Source organism: Pecten maximus, chromosome 18, assembly GCF_902652985.1.
Source record: "Pecten maximus chromosome 18, xPecMax1.1, whole genome shotgun sequence".
In the NCBI taxonomy this organism is placed as follows: domain Eukaryota; kingdom Metazoa; phylum Mollusca; class Bivalvia; order Pectinida; family Pectinidae; genus Pecten; species Pecten maximus.
In genome coordinates this window covers 29,542,270-29,557,539 of record NC_047032.1, presented here as the reverse complement: position 1 = coordinate 29,557,539, position 15,270 = coordinate 29,542,270, and the positions used below count along the sequence as shown (strand labels likewise).

The 15,270-nt window shown below is 41.6% G+C and overlaps 1 protein-coding gene across 1 annotated transcript in view; it reads right to left on the bottom strand.

Moving 5' to 3' along the window:
- The window catches only part of LOC117316150 (zinc transporter 2-like), a 56,661-nt gene that overhangs the window by 30,269 nt on the left and 11,122 nt on the right, over positions 1-15,270 (bottom strand). Inside the window, exons 2-5 of the mRNA XM_033870659.1 lie at positions 14,271-14,302; positions 8,013-8,123; positions 6,973-7,119; positions 1,455-1,608 (exon numbers count right to left, since the gene is read on the bottom strand). Coding sequence (XP_033726550.1) covers positions 1,455-1,608; positions 6,973-7,119; positions 8,013-8,123; positions 14,271-14,302 — 444 coding nt within the window. The remainder of the gene's footprint in view (positions 1-1,454; positions 1,609-6,972; positions 7,120-8,012; positions 8,124-14,270; positions 14,303-15,270) is intronic.

Here is a 15,270-nt window from a genome sequence, read left to right as displayed (position 1 = left end):
CATACCAAAGTCTATTATTGGTCATTTGTCTGATGAAGGTGAAAAAGTAGTCCCCAAAACGTCATACTCAAATCCTACACTGGTTGTGACATACTAAAGTCTATTATTGGTCATTTGTCTGATGAAGGTGAAAAAGTAGTCCCCAAAACGTCATACTCAAATCCTACACTGGTTGTGACATACCAAAGTTTATTATTGGTCATTTGTCTGATGAAGGTGAAAGAGTAGTCACCAAAACGTCATACTCAAATCCTACACTGGTTGTGACATACCAAAGTCTATTATTGGTCATTTGTCTGATGAAGGTGAAAAAGTAGTCACCAAAACGTCATACTCAAATCCTACACTGGTTGTGACATACTAAAGTCTATTATTGGTCATTTGTCTGATGAAGGTGAAAGAGTATTCACCAAAACGTCATACTCAAATCCTACACTGGTTGTGACATACCAAAGTCTATTATTGGTCATTTGTCTGATGAAGGTGAAAAAGTAGTCCCCAAAACGTCATACTCAAATCCTACACTGGTTGTGACATACCAAAGTCTATTATTGGTCATTTGTCTGATGAAGGTGAAAGAGTATTCACCAAAACGTCATACTCAAATCCTACACTGGTTGTGACATACCAAAGTCTATTATTGGTCATTTGTCTAATGAAGGTGAAAAAGTAGTCCCCAAAACGTCATACTCAAATCCTACACTGGTTGTGATATACCAAAGTCTATTATTGGTCATTTGTCTGATGAAGGTGAAAGAGTATTCACCAAAACGTCATACTCAAATCTTACACTGGTTGTGACATACCAAAGTCTATTATTGGTCATTTGTCTGATGAAGGTGAAAGAGTATTCACCAAAACGTCATACTCAAATCCTACACTGGTTGTGACATACCAAAGTCTATTATTGGTCATTTGTCTGATGAAGGTGAAAGAGTATTCACCAAAACGTCATACTCAAATCCTACACTGGTTGTGACATACCAAAGTCTATTATTGGTCATTTGTCTGATGAAGGTGAAAGAGTATTCACCAAAACGTCATACTCAAATCCTACACTGGTTGTGACATACCAAAGTCTATTATTGGTCATTTGTCTGATGAAGGTGAAAAAGTAGTCCCCAAGACGTCGTACTCAAATCCTACACTGGTTGTGACATACCAAAGTCTATTATTGGTCATTTGTCTGATGAAGGTGAAAGAGTATTAATTCACCAAAACGTCATACTCAAATCCTACACTGGTTGCATTTACATTGAAACTTTCCACCCTGAAGAACATGTTTTATGATACATATAAATCTGTTCAGTGGTTCATTAAATAACCAGCTCTGTATGTTATAAACAACAGCACTAACACACGAGCATAAGAGAACACACAAAATGTTGATATGCCTATCCTTAACAATTTGGAGTGGGAGGCAATAGTGTGAAATTCAAGTGTAATCTACTTACAGGATGTTAACACCCACACCAATCGATGCTGTAATTAACATGATAACAGGATTAATTTCATAGTCATCCTTTAAAACTCTAATCACACCCATGTAGACCAGGACTCCAGTCAGCACCCATAGCATCACAATGGACATCAGGGCACCCAGGATTTCTGTAACATAATTTTTTTTTCTGTATTTATCAAGGTTAAAAGCAAAAAACAAAAGTTTAAAATTAAAAAAATCATGATATTACTATTTAATAAAGTGTAATATATTTATTCATATTATGCCATAATATTTTAAATTTTGAAATACTTTGTAAATCATTTTCGTATCAGTACAATTTATATACTGTATTTATATAAATAATGGAAAAACATCTGTAATCTGTAAATAAATATACAAAATGCTACTTTTATAGACTTTTTAAGACTTGTCTTAACAACCACACTATCAATCAGTATGTGATCAACAAATTTTGCTAACTCAGCAAAACATACCAATCTTCGTACTAACTAAAACATACAAACCAGTCCTGTACCAACCAAAACATACATACCCACCCTGTACCAACCAAAACATACATACCCACCCTGTACCAACCAAAACATACATACCCACCCTGTACCAACCAAAACATACATACCAGTCCTGTACCAACCAAACATACATACCCACTCTGTACCAACCAAAACATACATACCCACCCTGTACCAACCAAAACATACATACCAGTCCTGTACCAACCAAAACATACATACCAGTCCTGTACCAACCAAAACATACATACCAGTCCTGTACCAACCAAACATACATACCAGTCCTGTACCAACCAAAACATACATACCCACCCTGTACCAACCAAACATACATACCAGTCCTGTACCAACCAAAACATACATAACAGTCCTGTACCAACCAAAACATACATACCCACCCTGTACCAACCAAAACATACATACCAGTCCTGTACCAACCAAACATACATACCCACTCTGTACCAACCAAAACATACATACCACCCTGTACCAACCAAAACATACATACCAGTCCTGTACCAACCAAACATACATACCAGTCCTGTACCAACCAAAACATACATACCAGTCCTGTACCAACCAAAACATACATACCAGTCCTGTACCAACCAAAACATACATACCCACCCTGTACCAACCAAAACATACATACCAGTCCTGTACCAACCAAAACATACATACCCACCCTGTACCAACCAAAACATACATACCCACCCTGTACCAACCAAAACATACATACCAGTCCTGTACCAACCAAAACATACATACCAGTCCTGTACCAACCAAAACATACATACCAGTCCTGTACCAACCAAAACATATATACCACCCTGTACCAACCAAAACATACATACCAGTCCTGTACCAACCAAACATACATACCAGTCCTGTACCAACCAAACATACATACCAGTCCTGTACCAACCAAAACATACATACCAGTCCTGTACCAACCAAAACATACATACCAGTCCTGTACCAACCAAAACATACATACCCACCCTGTACCAACCAAAACATACATACCAGCCCTGTACCAACCAAAACATACATACCCACCATGTACCAACCAAAACATACATACCCACCCTGTACCAACCAAAACATACATACCCACCCTGTACCAACCAAAACATACATACCTACTCTGTACCAACCAAAACATACATACCAGTCCTGTACCAACCAAAACATACATACCCACCCTGTACCAACCAAAACATACATACCAGTCCTGTACCAACCAAAACATACATACCAGTCCTGTACCAACCAAAACATACATACCCACCCTGTACCAACCAAAACATACATACCCACCCTGTACCAACCAAAACATACATACCCACCCTGTACCAACCAAAACATACATACCCACCCTGTACCAACCAAAACATACATACCCACCCTGTACCAACCAAAACATACATACCCACCCTGTACCAACCAAACATACATACCCACCCTGTACCAACCAAAACATACATACCCACCCTGTACCAACCAAAACATACATACCCACCCTGTACCAACCAAAACATACATACCCACCCTGTACCAACCAAAACATACATACCAGTCCTGTACCAACCAAACATACATACCCACCCTGTACCAACCAAAACATACATACCTACCCTGTACCAACCAAAACATACATACCAGTCCTGTACCAACCAAAACATACATACCCACCCATGTAACCAACCAAAAACATACATACCAGTCCTGTAAAAACCAAAACCCTACATACCATCCTGTACCAACCAAAACATTACATACCCACCCGGTACCCACCAAACATACATACCAGTCCCTGTAACCAACCAAACATACATACCAACCCTTACCAACCAAAACATACTAAAACCCACCCTGTACCACCGAAACATCATCCAGTCCTGTACCAACAAACATACATCCGAGTCCTGTACCAAACCAAACATACATACATCCTGTACCACCAAACATACAATTACCTACCCTGTACCACCCAAACATACATACCCACCCGGTACAACGCAAAACTACATACCATCCTGGACCAACCAAAACATACATACCAGTCCTGTACCAACCAAAATCATACATACCCAACCCGTACCGAACCCAAACATCATACATACCATCCTGTACCAACCAAAACATACATACCAGCCCTGTACCAACCAAAACATACATACCCACCCTGTACCAACCAAACATACATACCCACCCTGTACCAACCAAAACATACATACCAGTCCTGTACCAACCAAAACATACATACCAGTCCTGTACCAACCAAAACATACATACCCACCCTGTACCAACCAAAACATACATACCAGTCCTGTACCAACCAAAACATACATACCAGTCCTGTACCAACCAAAACATACATACCAGTCCTGTACCAACCAAAACATACATACCCACCCTGTACCAACCAAAACATACATACCCACCCTGTACCAACCAAAACATACATACCAGTCCTGTACCAACCAAAACATACATACCCACCCTGTACCAACCAAAACATACATACCCACCCTGTACCAACCAAAACATACATACCCACCCTGTACCAACCAAAACATACATACCAGTCCTGTACCAACCAAACATACATACCCACCCTGTACCAACCAAAACATACATACCAGTCCTGTACCAACCAAAACATACATACCCACCCTGTACCAACCAAAACATACATACCAGTCCTGTACCAACCAAAACATACATACCCACCCTGTACCAACCAAAACATACATACCCAGTCCTGTACCAACCAAAACATACATACCAGTCCTGTACCAACCAAAACATACATACCCACCCTGTACCAACCAAAACATACATACCAGTCCTGTACCAACCAAAACATACATACCCACCCTGTACCAACCAAAACATACATACCCAGTCCTGTACCAACCAAAACATACATACCAGTCCTGTACCAACCAAAACATACATACCCACCCTGTACCAACCAAACATACATACCAGTCCTGTACCAACCAAAACATACATACCAGTCCTGTACCAACCAAAACATACATACCAGTCCTGTACCAACCAAAACATACATACCCACCCTGTACCAACCAAACATACATACCAGTCCTGTACCAACCAAAACATACATACCAGTCCTGTACCAACCAAAACATACATACCAGTCCTGTACCAACCAAAACATACATACCAGTCCTGTACCAACCAAAACATACATACCAGTCCTGTACCAACCAAAACATACATACCAGTCCCTGTACCAACCAAAACATACATACCCACCCTGTACCAACCAAAACATACATACCCATCCTGTACCAACCAAAACATACATACCCACCCTGTACCAACCAAAACATACATACCAGTCCTGTACCAACCAAAACATACATACCCACCCTGTACCAACCAAAACATACATACCCACCCTGTACCAACCAAAACATACATACCACCCTGTACCAACCAAACATACATACCCCCCTGTACCAACCAAAACATACATACCCAGTCCCTGTACCAACCAAACATACATAACCACCCTGTAACCAACCAAAACATACATACCCACCCGTACCAACCAAAACATACATACCCACCCTGTACCAACTACATACCCACCCTACCAACCATAACAACTACCCAGTCCCTGTACCAACCAAAACATACATACCCAGTCCTTGTACCACCAAACATACATACCAGTCCTGTACCAACCAAAACATACATACCCAGTCCCTGTACCAAACCACAAGCATACATACCCCCCTGTACCAACCAAAACATACATACCCACCCTGTACCCACCAAAACATACATACCCACCCTGTAGCCAACCAAAAACATACATACCAGTCCTGTACCAACCAAACATAAATACCCAGTCCTGTACCAACACAAACATACATCCCACGTCCCTGTACCATACCGAAAAACATACATACCCAGTCCTGTACCAAACCAAAACATTTACATACCAGCTCCGGTACCAACCAAAACATACCTACCCATCCCTGTACCAACCAAACATACATACCAAGGCCTGTACAAACCAAAACATACATACCCACCCTGTACCAACCAAACATACATACCCACCCTGTACCAACCAAAACATACATACCAGTCCTGTACCAACCAAAACATACATACCCACCCTGTACCAACCAAACATACATACCCACCCTGTACCAACCAAAACATACATACCCACCCTGTACCAACCAAACATACATACCAGTCCCTGTACCAACCAAAACATACATACCAGCCCTGTACCAACCAAAACATACATACCCACCCTGTACCAACCAAAACATACATACCCACCCTGTACCAACCAAAACATACATACCCAGTCCTGTACCAACCAAAACATACATACCAGCCCTGTACCAACCAAAACATACATACCCACCCTGTACCAACCAAAACATACATACCCACCCTGTACCAACCAAAACATACATACCCATCCTGTACCAACCAAAACATACATACCAGTCCTGTACCAACCAAAACATACATACCAGTCCTGTACCAACCAAACATACATACCACCCTGTACCAACCAAAACATACATACCCACCCTGTACCAACCAAAACATACATACCCACCCTGTACCAACCAAAACATACATACCCACCCTGTACCAACCAAAACATACATACCCACCCTGTACCAACCAAAACATACATACCAGTCCTGTACCAACCAAAACATACATACCAGTCCTGTACCAACCAAAACATACATACCAGTCCTGTACCAACCAAAACATACATACCCACCCTGTACCATCCAAACATACATACCCACCCTGTACCAACCAAAACATACATACCAGTCCTGTACCAACCAAAACATACATACTCACCCTGTACCAACCAAAACATACATACCAGTCCTGTACCAACCAAAACATACATACCACCCTGTACCAACCAAAACATACATACCCACCCTGTACCAACCAAAACGTACATACCAGCCCTGTACCATCCAAAGCTTAATTTTTTTGTAGCAGGTCTTGAAGCAAGAAAAATGGCAAACAGGCTGATGAGGAAGCTGGCTAAGTCGGTGAGCATGTGTGCAGCGTCTGATATGATTGCCAAACTGTGAGCAAGGATGCCACCTGGTGAGAAAACAAGAGAAACAAGATAACTGACAGGTAAATGAGGGCCACACAATGTGTCTATCTCTAAACCTAAACCAGAGTGATACATTGACCCTGAAATATACAAATTGAAACCTACAATGTATGTGTTATTTTGACCTTGACCTTGGGAGCTTTTCAGACCCCTATTGCTTATCTGCAAATCAGATTGTAACACCATTTTAAATTTCTGAAAGTTTTGCCTTCTGGATTCTCAGATAAGTTCCAGAAATGAAAGTGGCGATTGACAGATAGCTATAAAGACATCTAGCCGGACAGAGGGACAGACGGACGGACGGACGGACGGATGGATACCAGACATGAATACAATAGGACACCCATACACAGGGTCCTAATAGTTAAATTCTTTTATGATCTAATGTAACCTATTAAGAAATCAGGTAATCTGTGTTAAACCAATTATGATTATAATGGCAGTTTGTGAGAAAACAAGGGGAAACTATCACATAATCTCTGTATAATATGAAATGACGACCGAGGGAATTACAAGATAGCAGCCAGAGCTGGAAACAGCCTTAAAAGATTAAAATTTTGCTGGTAAAGAGCGACAACTCAGTGTCTCTGCTAGGTGGCAGTGGAAGGAAATATGAAAACATGCCTAAATGTTCCAAGGGTGAATTAGGTGTATACGATATGAACCCTTGGCTAGTGAAGAAGCTATAAACTATGCCATTTTGTCTTTGAATATCATCCTCATGCATAGTGTGGTATATACACGGAAACTTATGTTTTAAAGCAATGTAATGAAATCGTCAGTATGAATAAAATTTTATCAATCTTAATTTTATAGATAGTCCAAGAATTAGCAGCCTGTGTTGAAATTCAAGTTGAGCAAGATATGTGATACTTACCAACGAATTCACCAGTCATGAAGCATAGACATAGACAACTAGCCAGCACCAACTTGCGTCTAGCTGTTTTGTCCAAACCTGCTCTCGTCTTGTTGGCATGACAATGGCCGTCTGTTTAAAAAGAAATTACAAAATAATCAAATGTATCAAATTGTATAAAAATGCATGTATAATCAATATCTCTTTTTTACATATTTTTTGTTGTTATGGGATTTTTCAAAATTTTGCTTATCTAATATACTGTTACAATAACTGAATCTAGATGCAAATGTAGGGGCTGTAATAGCTCATGATCAGCCAGTTACAGCACCAACAACATAGCGCGCGTAGCAGGTGAGGGGGCGACAATAGCTCAGTGATTTACAGTACCAGCCATGTAACCTCAGGTGAGGGGGCTACAATAGCTCAGTCATTTACAGTACCAGCCATGTAACCTCAGGTGAGGGGGCTGGGATATCTCAGTCAGTTACAGTACCAGCCATGTAACCTCAGGTGAGGGGGCTGCGATAGCTCAGTCATTAACAGTACCAGCCATGTAACCCCAGGTGAGGGGGCCAGGATAGCTCAGTCAGTCAGAGTACCGGCCATGTAAACTCAGGTGAGGGGGCCGCGATAGCTCAGTCAGTTAAAGTGCCAGCCATGTAACCTCAGGTGAGGGGGCTACGATAGCTCAGACAGAGTACCAGCCACATAACCCCAGGTGAGGGGGCTGGGACAGCTCAGTCATTTACAGTACCAGCCATGTAACCTCATTTGAGGGGGCCGCGATAGCTCATTCATTTACAGTACCAGTCACGTAAACTCAGGTGAGGGGGCCGCGATAGCTCATTCATTTACAGCACCAGCCAAGTAACCTCAGGTGAGAAGGCTGCGATAGCTCAGTCATTTACAGTACCAGCCATGTAACCTCATTTGAGGGGGCCGCGATAGCTCAGTCAGTTACAGTACCAGCCATGTAACCCCAGGTGAGGGGGCTACGATAGCTCAGACAGAGTACCAGCCACATAACCCCAGGTGAGGTGGCCGCAATATCTCAGTCATTTACAGCACCAGCCATGTAACCTCAGGTGAGGGGGCTACGATAGTTCAGACAGAGTACCAGCCAAGTAACCTCAGGTGAGGGGGCTGCGATAGTTCAGTCATTTACAGCACCAGCCATGTAACCTCAGGTGAGGGGACCGCAATATCTCAGTCATTTACAGTACCAGCCATGTAACCTCAGGTGAGGGGACCGCGATATCTCAGTCATTTACAGTACCAGCCATGTAACCTCAGGTGAGGAGGCCGCGATATCTCAGTCATTTACAGTACCAGCCATGTAACCTCAGGTGAGGGGACCGCGATATCTCAGTGATGTACAGTACCAGCCATGTAACCTCAGGTGAGGGGGCTTCGATAGCTCGAACATTTACAGTACCAGCCATGTAACCTCAGGTGAGGGGGCCGCGATAGCTCAGTCATTAACAGCACCAGCCATGTAACCTCAGGTGAGGGGGACGCGATATCTCAGTCATTTACAGTACCAGCCATGTAACCTCAGGTAAGGGGGCCGCGATATCTCAGTCATTTACAGTACCAGCCATGTAACCTCAGGTGAGGGGACCGCGATATCTCAGTGATGTACAGTACCAGCCATGTAACCTCAGGTGAGGGGGCTGCGATAGCTCAAACATTTACAGTACCAGCCATGTAACCTCAGGTGAGGGGGCCGCGATAGCTCAGTCATTTACAGTACCAGCCATGTAACCTCAGGTGAGGGGGCCGCAATATCTCAGTGATGTACAGTACCAGCCATGTAACCTCAGGTGAGGGGGCTGCGATAGCTCAAACATTTACAGTACCAGCCATGTAACCTCAGGTGAGGGGGCTGCGATAGCTCAGTCATTTACAGTACCAGCCATGTAACCTCAGGTGAGGGGGCCGCAATATCTCAGTGATGTACAGTACCAGCCATGTAACCTCAGGTGAGGGGGCTGCGATAGCTCAAACATTTACAGTACCAGCCATGTAACCTCAGGTGAGGGGGCTGCGATAGCTCAGTCATTTACAGTACCAGCCATGTAACCTCAGGTGAGGGGGCCGCAATATCTCAGTCATTTACAGTACCAGCCATGTAACCTCATTTGAGGGGGCCGCGATAGCTCAGTCAGTTACAGTACCAGCCATGTAACCTCAGGTGAGGGGGTCACAATAGCTCAGTCATTTACAGTACCAGCCATGTAACCTCAGGTGAGGGGGACCGCGATATCTCAGTCAGTTACAGTACCAGCCATGTAAACTCAGGTGAGGGGGCCGCGATATCTCAGTGATGTACAGTACCAGCCATGTAACCTCAGGTGAGGGGGCCGCGATAGCTCAGTCATTTACAGTGCCTGCCATTTAACCTCAGGTGAGGGGGCCGCGATATCTCAGTGATGTACAGTACCAGCCATGTAACCTCAGGTGAGGGGGCTACAATAGCTCAGTCATTTCAGTACCAGCCATGTAACCTCAGGTGAGGGGGCCGTGATATCTCAGTCATTTACAGTACCAGCCATGTAACCTCAGGTGAGGGGGCTGCGATAGCTCAGTCATTTACAGTACCAGCCAAGTAACCGCAGGTGAGGGGGCCGCGATATCTCAGTCATTTACAGTACCAGCTACGTAACCTCAGGTGAGGAGGCCGCGATATCTCAGTCATTTACAATACCAGCCATGTAACCTCAGGTGAGGGGGCCGCGATATCTCAGTCATTTACAGTATCAGCCACATTACCTCAGGTGAGGGGGTCACAATAGCTCAGTCATTTACAGTACCAGCCATGTAACCTCAGGTGAGGGGGCCGTGATATCTCAGTCATTTACAGTATCAGCCATGTAACTTCAGGTGAGGGGGCCGCGATATCTCAGTCATTTACAGTATCAGCCATGTAACTTCAGGTGAGGGGGCCGCGATATCTCAGTCATTTACAGTACCAGCCATGTAACCTCAGGTGAGGGGGCCGCGATAGCTCAGTCAGTTACAGTACCAGCCATGTAACCTCAGGTGAGGGGGCCGTGATAGCTCAGTCATTTACAGTACCAGCCATGTAACCTCAGGTGAGGGGGCCGCGATATCTCAGTCATTTACAGTATCAGCCATGTAACTTCAGGTGAGGGGGCCGCGATATCTCAGTCATTTACAGTACCAGCCATGTAACCTCAGGTGAGGGGGCCGCGATAGCTCAGTCATTTACAGTACCTGCCATGTAACCTCAGGTGAGGGGGCCGGGATAGCTCAGTCATTTACAGTACCAGCCATGTAACCTCAGGTGAGGGGCCATGATAGCTCAGTCATTTACATGTACCAGCCATGTACATGTAACCTCAGGTGAGGGGCTACGATAGCTCAGTGCATTTACAGTACCAGCCATGTAACCCCAGGTTAGGGGCCTGCGATAGCTCAGTGATTTACAGTACCAGCCATGTAACCTCAAGTAAGGGGGCCCTGAAAGCTCAATGCAATCTTGTAAGCTATATACATTTCTACCACAATACACTGTGTTATTCCAATCTCAAACCATTGTATAAAAATTTAATGTGTCGACTGTTGTATACTATATATATGTTATATTCCACTAGTGGAATATGACCTTCTGGTCTTTTGATTGGTCAAGAATTCGAACTTTGACCAGAGCTGCAATTGTTATCGACGTCATCAATAGTCAAATGATGTCACATCACGGGGTCCCGGTCATTATCTGTTCACATTATTTGCATATATGCGAAATAAGACTTTGCCACATTACCCTTTGATTCAAGCCGATATTATTGTGGTTAAAAAAAAGGTCACACAACTCGTGATTATAATTATTGGATGTGAAATTTATTTCACACTCCTAAGTTTGGTTTTTTTTTCCGCTAAAGCTCTTGTCTTTTGTAACTTTTAAAGAATAACCTATTCGTGTGAAATAAATTCCATATCCAACAACCACTCGTTGTGTAACCTCTATACTATCTAAACTGAAGCATTGATGACTCAGAGTACAGTCACAATAATGATGAAATCACTACACTGTATAAAAAAATATTTTCATCACTTTCTGCACAGAAAGCATTGTGATAAATTATGATGGTACAGGTACTAATTGCAGCTACATACAGCTAATTGGTAAGTATCATGGCTATATCAATTCATCGTCATGCTAATAACACTATGTTATCTATTACGTTATACTAATAACACTATATTATCTATTACGTTACACTAATAACACTATATCATCTATTACGTTACACTAATAACACTATATCATCTATTAAATTATATTTGTTTGCTAAAATTCGAGTGGGGCCAATGATGTTTAACACCCACATGGTTCTTTGGTGTTTTTGTTTTTTTTAGGCGGTCAGTTGGCTCAGTCAGTTGGCTCGGTCACTCGCCTTTCGTCCAGATTACCCTATTGGAGGTGAGAAGGGATGGAGGAAATCACCTGCCTGACCACTACACGCAACCAGATGGGTTTTCTCCGGGTACTCCAACAGTAAAGGCTAGACTAGGCTAGACACTAGAGTATGTTCTGTCATGTGATACATTTTAAGTACATCAGATCTAGCAAGTAAACTATTTGTTCTACTTAAAGTTATAGCGTAGGCGTTTATGTCAAGTGAAAAATATGTCCTGTTTTCATGCTGAGAAACAATTTTCAAGTTGAATTAATGATAAACAAGAGGCCCATGGGGCCTGTATCGCTCACCTGGTTGGATTAGACCAAATTTAAAAATAATGTTCATGTTCATTTCGTTTTATTTGTCAATCTCAAACAATGCTATATATGGTTATGGTGTGGGGATCCCAACTGCTTTAAAGAAATAACGATGTCCAGACTCTCTAAGGGTCTGAAAGACGTCAAGAATTGTTTTTACAACATCCATTCATAACTTTATAACTAGTAGCGATTTAAATAAATTACCTCTATTTCCCCTATGGGGCCCCGCCTCTTTGGCCCCTCGGGCGTCAGTCACCATTTATGCAAAATCTGTTCCCCTTCCCCCAAGGATGTTTCTGACCAAATTGGGTTCAAATCCATTCATAACTTTATGACTAGTAGCGATTTGAAGGAATTACATCTTTTTCCCCTATGGGGCCCCGCCCCTTTGGCCCCTCAGGGGTCAGAGTCACCATTTATGCAAAATCTGTTCCTCTTCCCCCAATGATGTTTCTGACCAAATTTGATTCAAATCCATTCATAACTTCATGACTAGTAGCGATTAGAAGAAATTACCTCTTTTTCCCCTATGGGGCCCCGCCTCTTTGGCCCCTTGGGCGTCAGAGTCACCATTTATGCAAAATCTGTTCCCCTTCCCCAAAGGATGTTTCTGACCACATAGGATTCAAATCCATTCATAACTTTATGACTAGTAGCGATTTAAAGGAATTGCCTCAATTTCCCCTATTGGGCCCCGCCCCTCAGGCCCCTTGGGGGTCAGAGTCATCATTTATGCAAATCTGATCCCCTTTCGCCAAGGATATGATGTTTCTGACCAAATTTGGTCAAAATCCAATAAGAACTTTTTGACTAGTAGTGATTTGAAGCAAATGTTGACGGACGACGGACGCCGCACCATGGCATAAGCTCACCGGACCTTCGGTCCAAGTGAGCTAAAAATAACATACATCCTTTTGTATTCAGTCTCATACCTGGTAAATGTAATCAAAGTTTTTCTGCCAGCTCATTATTTTCATAAAGATAATTACAGATTTTCAACAAAATTCAAATTTTTCACATAATATTAAAGGTAAAAGTGACTTCATATGTTGTTCATTTAACAATACCCGGTATATCAAGTTATATCAATAAAAAAGACAATGTTTTGTGAGAATATATCTGTTTAAGGAGCTGTGCATCATGCATCCACAGATTTGAACATTCTGGATTATATTCTAAATAGTCCAGCATACGATAATCAAATATATACTATTTTGTAGCTTCAGTGATAAATATGGGTAGAATATATATAACACATACGTACTACTACATTAACAATGACATTAAGATTAAACTCATTCATACTTGGTAAAACCGAGCTTTTTCTGAGGGCCATTAAAGGGCCCAATTCTTAATTGAAATTATTTCATATGTAGGCCAAGTTCCCAATGTTTGCAGTTTACATATGCTTTATTAGGAATTACCATATTTCATTAGTTTGTATTACAAACTGACATATTCAACATGTACAAAACCTATCAATTTGGTTGATTTTGTTATTTTAAACAGATTTATATAATAAAACTACATACTTGTCTGGCTTGTTTCTTTGTCGGATCTGCCACTGAAATAAAACAAAACAATCATAATAATAACAATTGTAAAATACCAGTAAAGTACAACAATATATTTTTTTTACCAGTAATTACCTTGTTATTAATTAGTGTCAGTCAATTTTGTCCAATGTCCAGTTGATTTTGAGCAGTCAAGTCAATTTAGTTTTATGTCCAGTTAATTAATTAAATCCAATGACCAATCAGTTAAGTCCAATTGTCCGGTGAATTTAGTCCAATGTCCAGTCACATCAGTCTGATGTCTAGTTAGTTTAGTGTAAAGGCCAGTAAATTTAGTCAGATGTCTAGCTTGTTTAGTCTAATGACCAGTTAATTAAGCCCAATTGTCAAGTGAATTTAGTCCAATGTCCAGTCACATAAGTCTGATGTCCAGTTAGTTTAGTGTAAAGGCCAGTCAATTTAGTCAGATGTCTAGTTTGTTTAGTCTAATGTCCAGTTAATTAAGCCCAATGTCAAGTGAATTTAGTCCAATGTCCTGTGTAATATGTCCAGTTAGGTTAGTGTAATTACCTGTCCATTTAATCCAAGGTCCATCGCCCAGTCAATTTATACATATGTGCAATCAATTTAGTCCAATGTCTGGTTAGTGTAGTCTTACAAGTATGTCCATGTGAATTTAGTCCAACATCCAGTTAAATTTAGTCCAATGTCCATTTAGTTTAGGGTAATGGAACATTGTTGATCAATACCAATTCATTTAAAAATGCTTATTTTTGATGGTTGTTCCAGGATAAGTATATATAGAAGACATGGTCAGTGTCTTAAAAGATAAGCTGTATTTTTGTCTCGGGACAGAACCCAAAATAAGCTTTTGTTTTAAGACACTGACCATGTATTCTCTATAGATATTCCCAATTTAATAGAGTCATGTTTTGTGACACATGACACATGAGAAGGTTTAATAAATGACCTTGGTGAACTTCAAGCTACTGAACAATTTATGATTTCTAAATTAGTC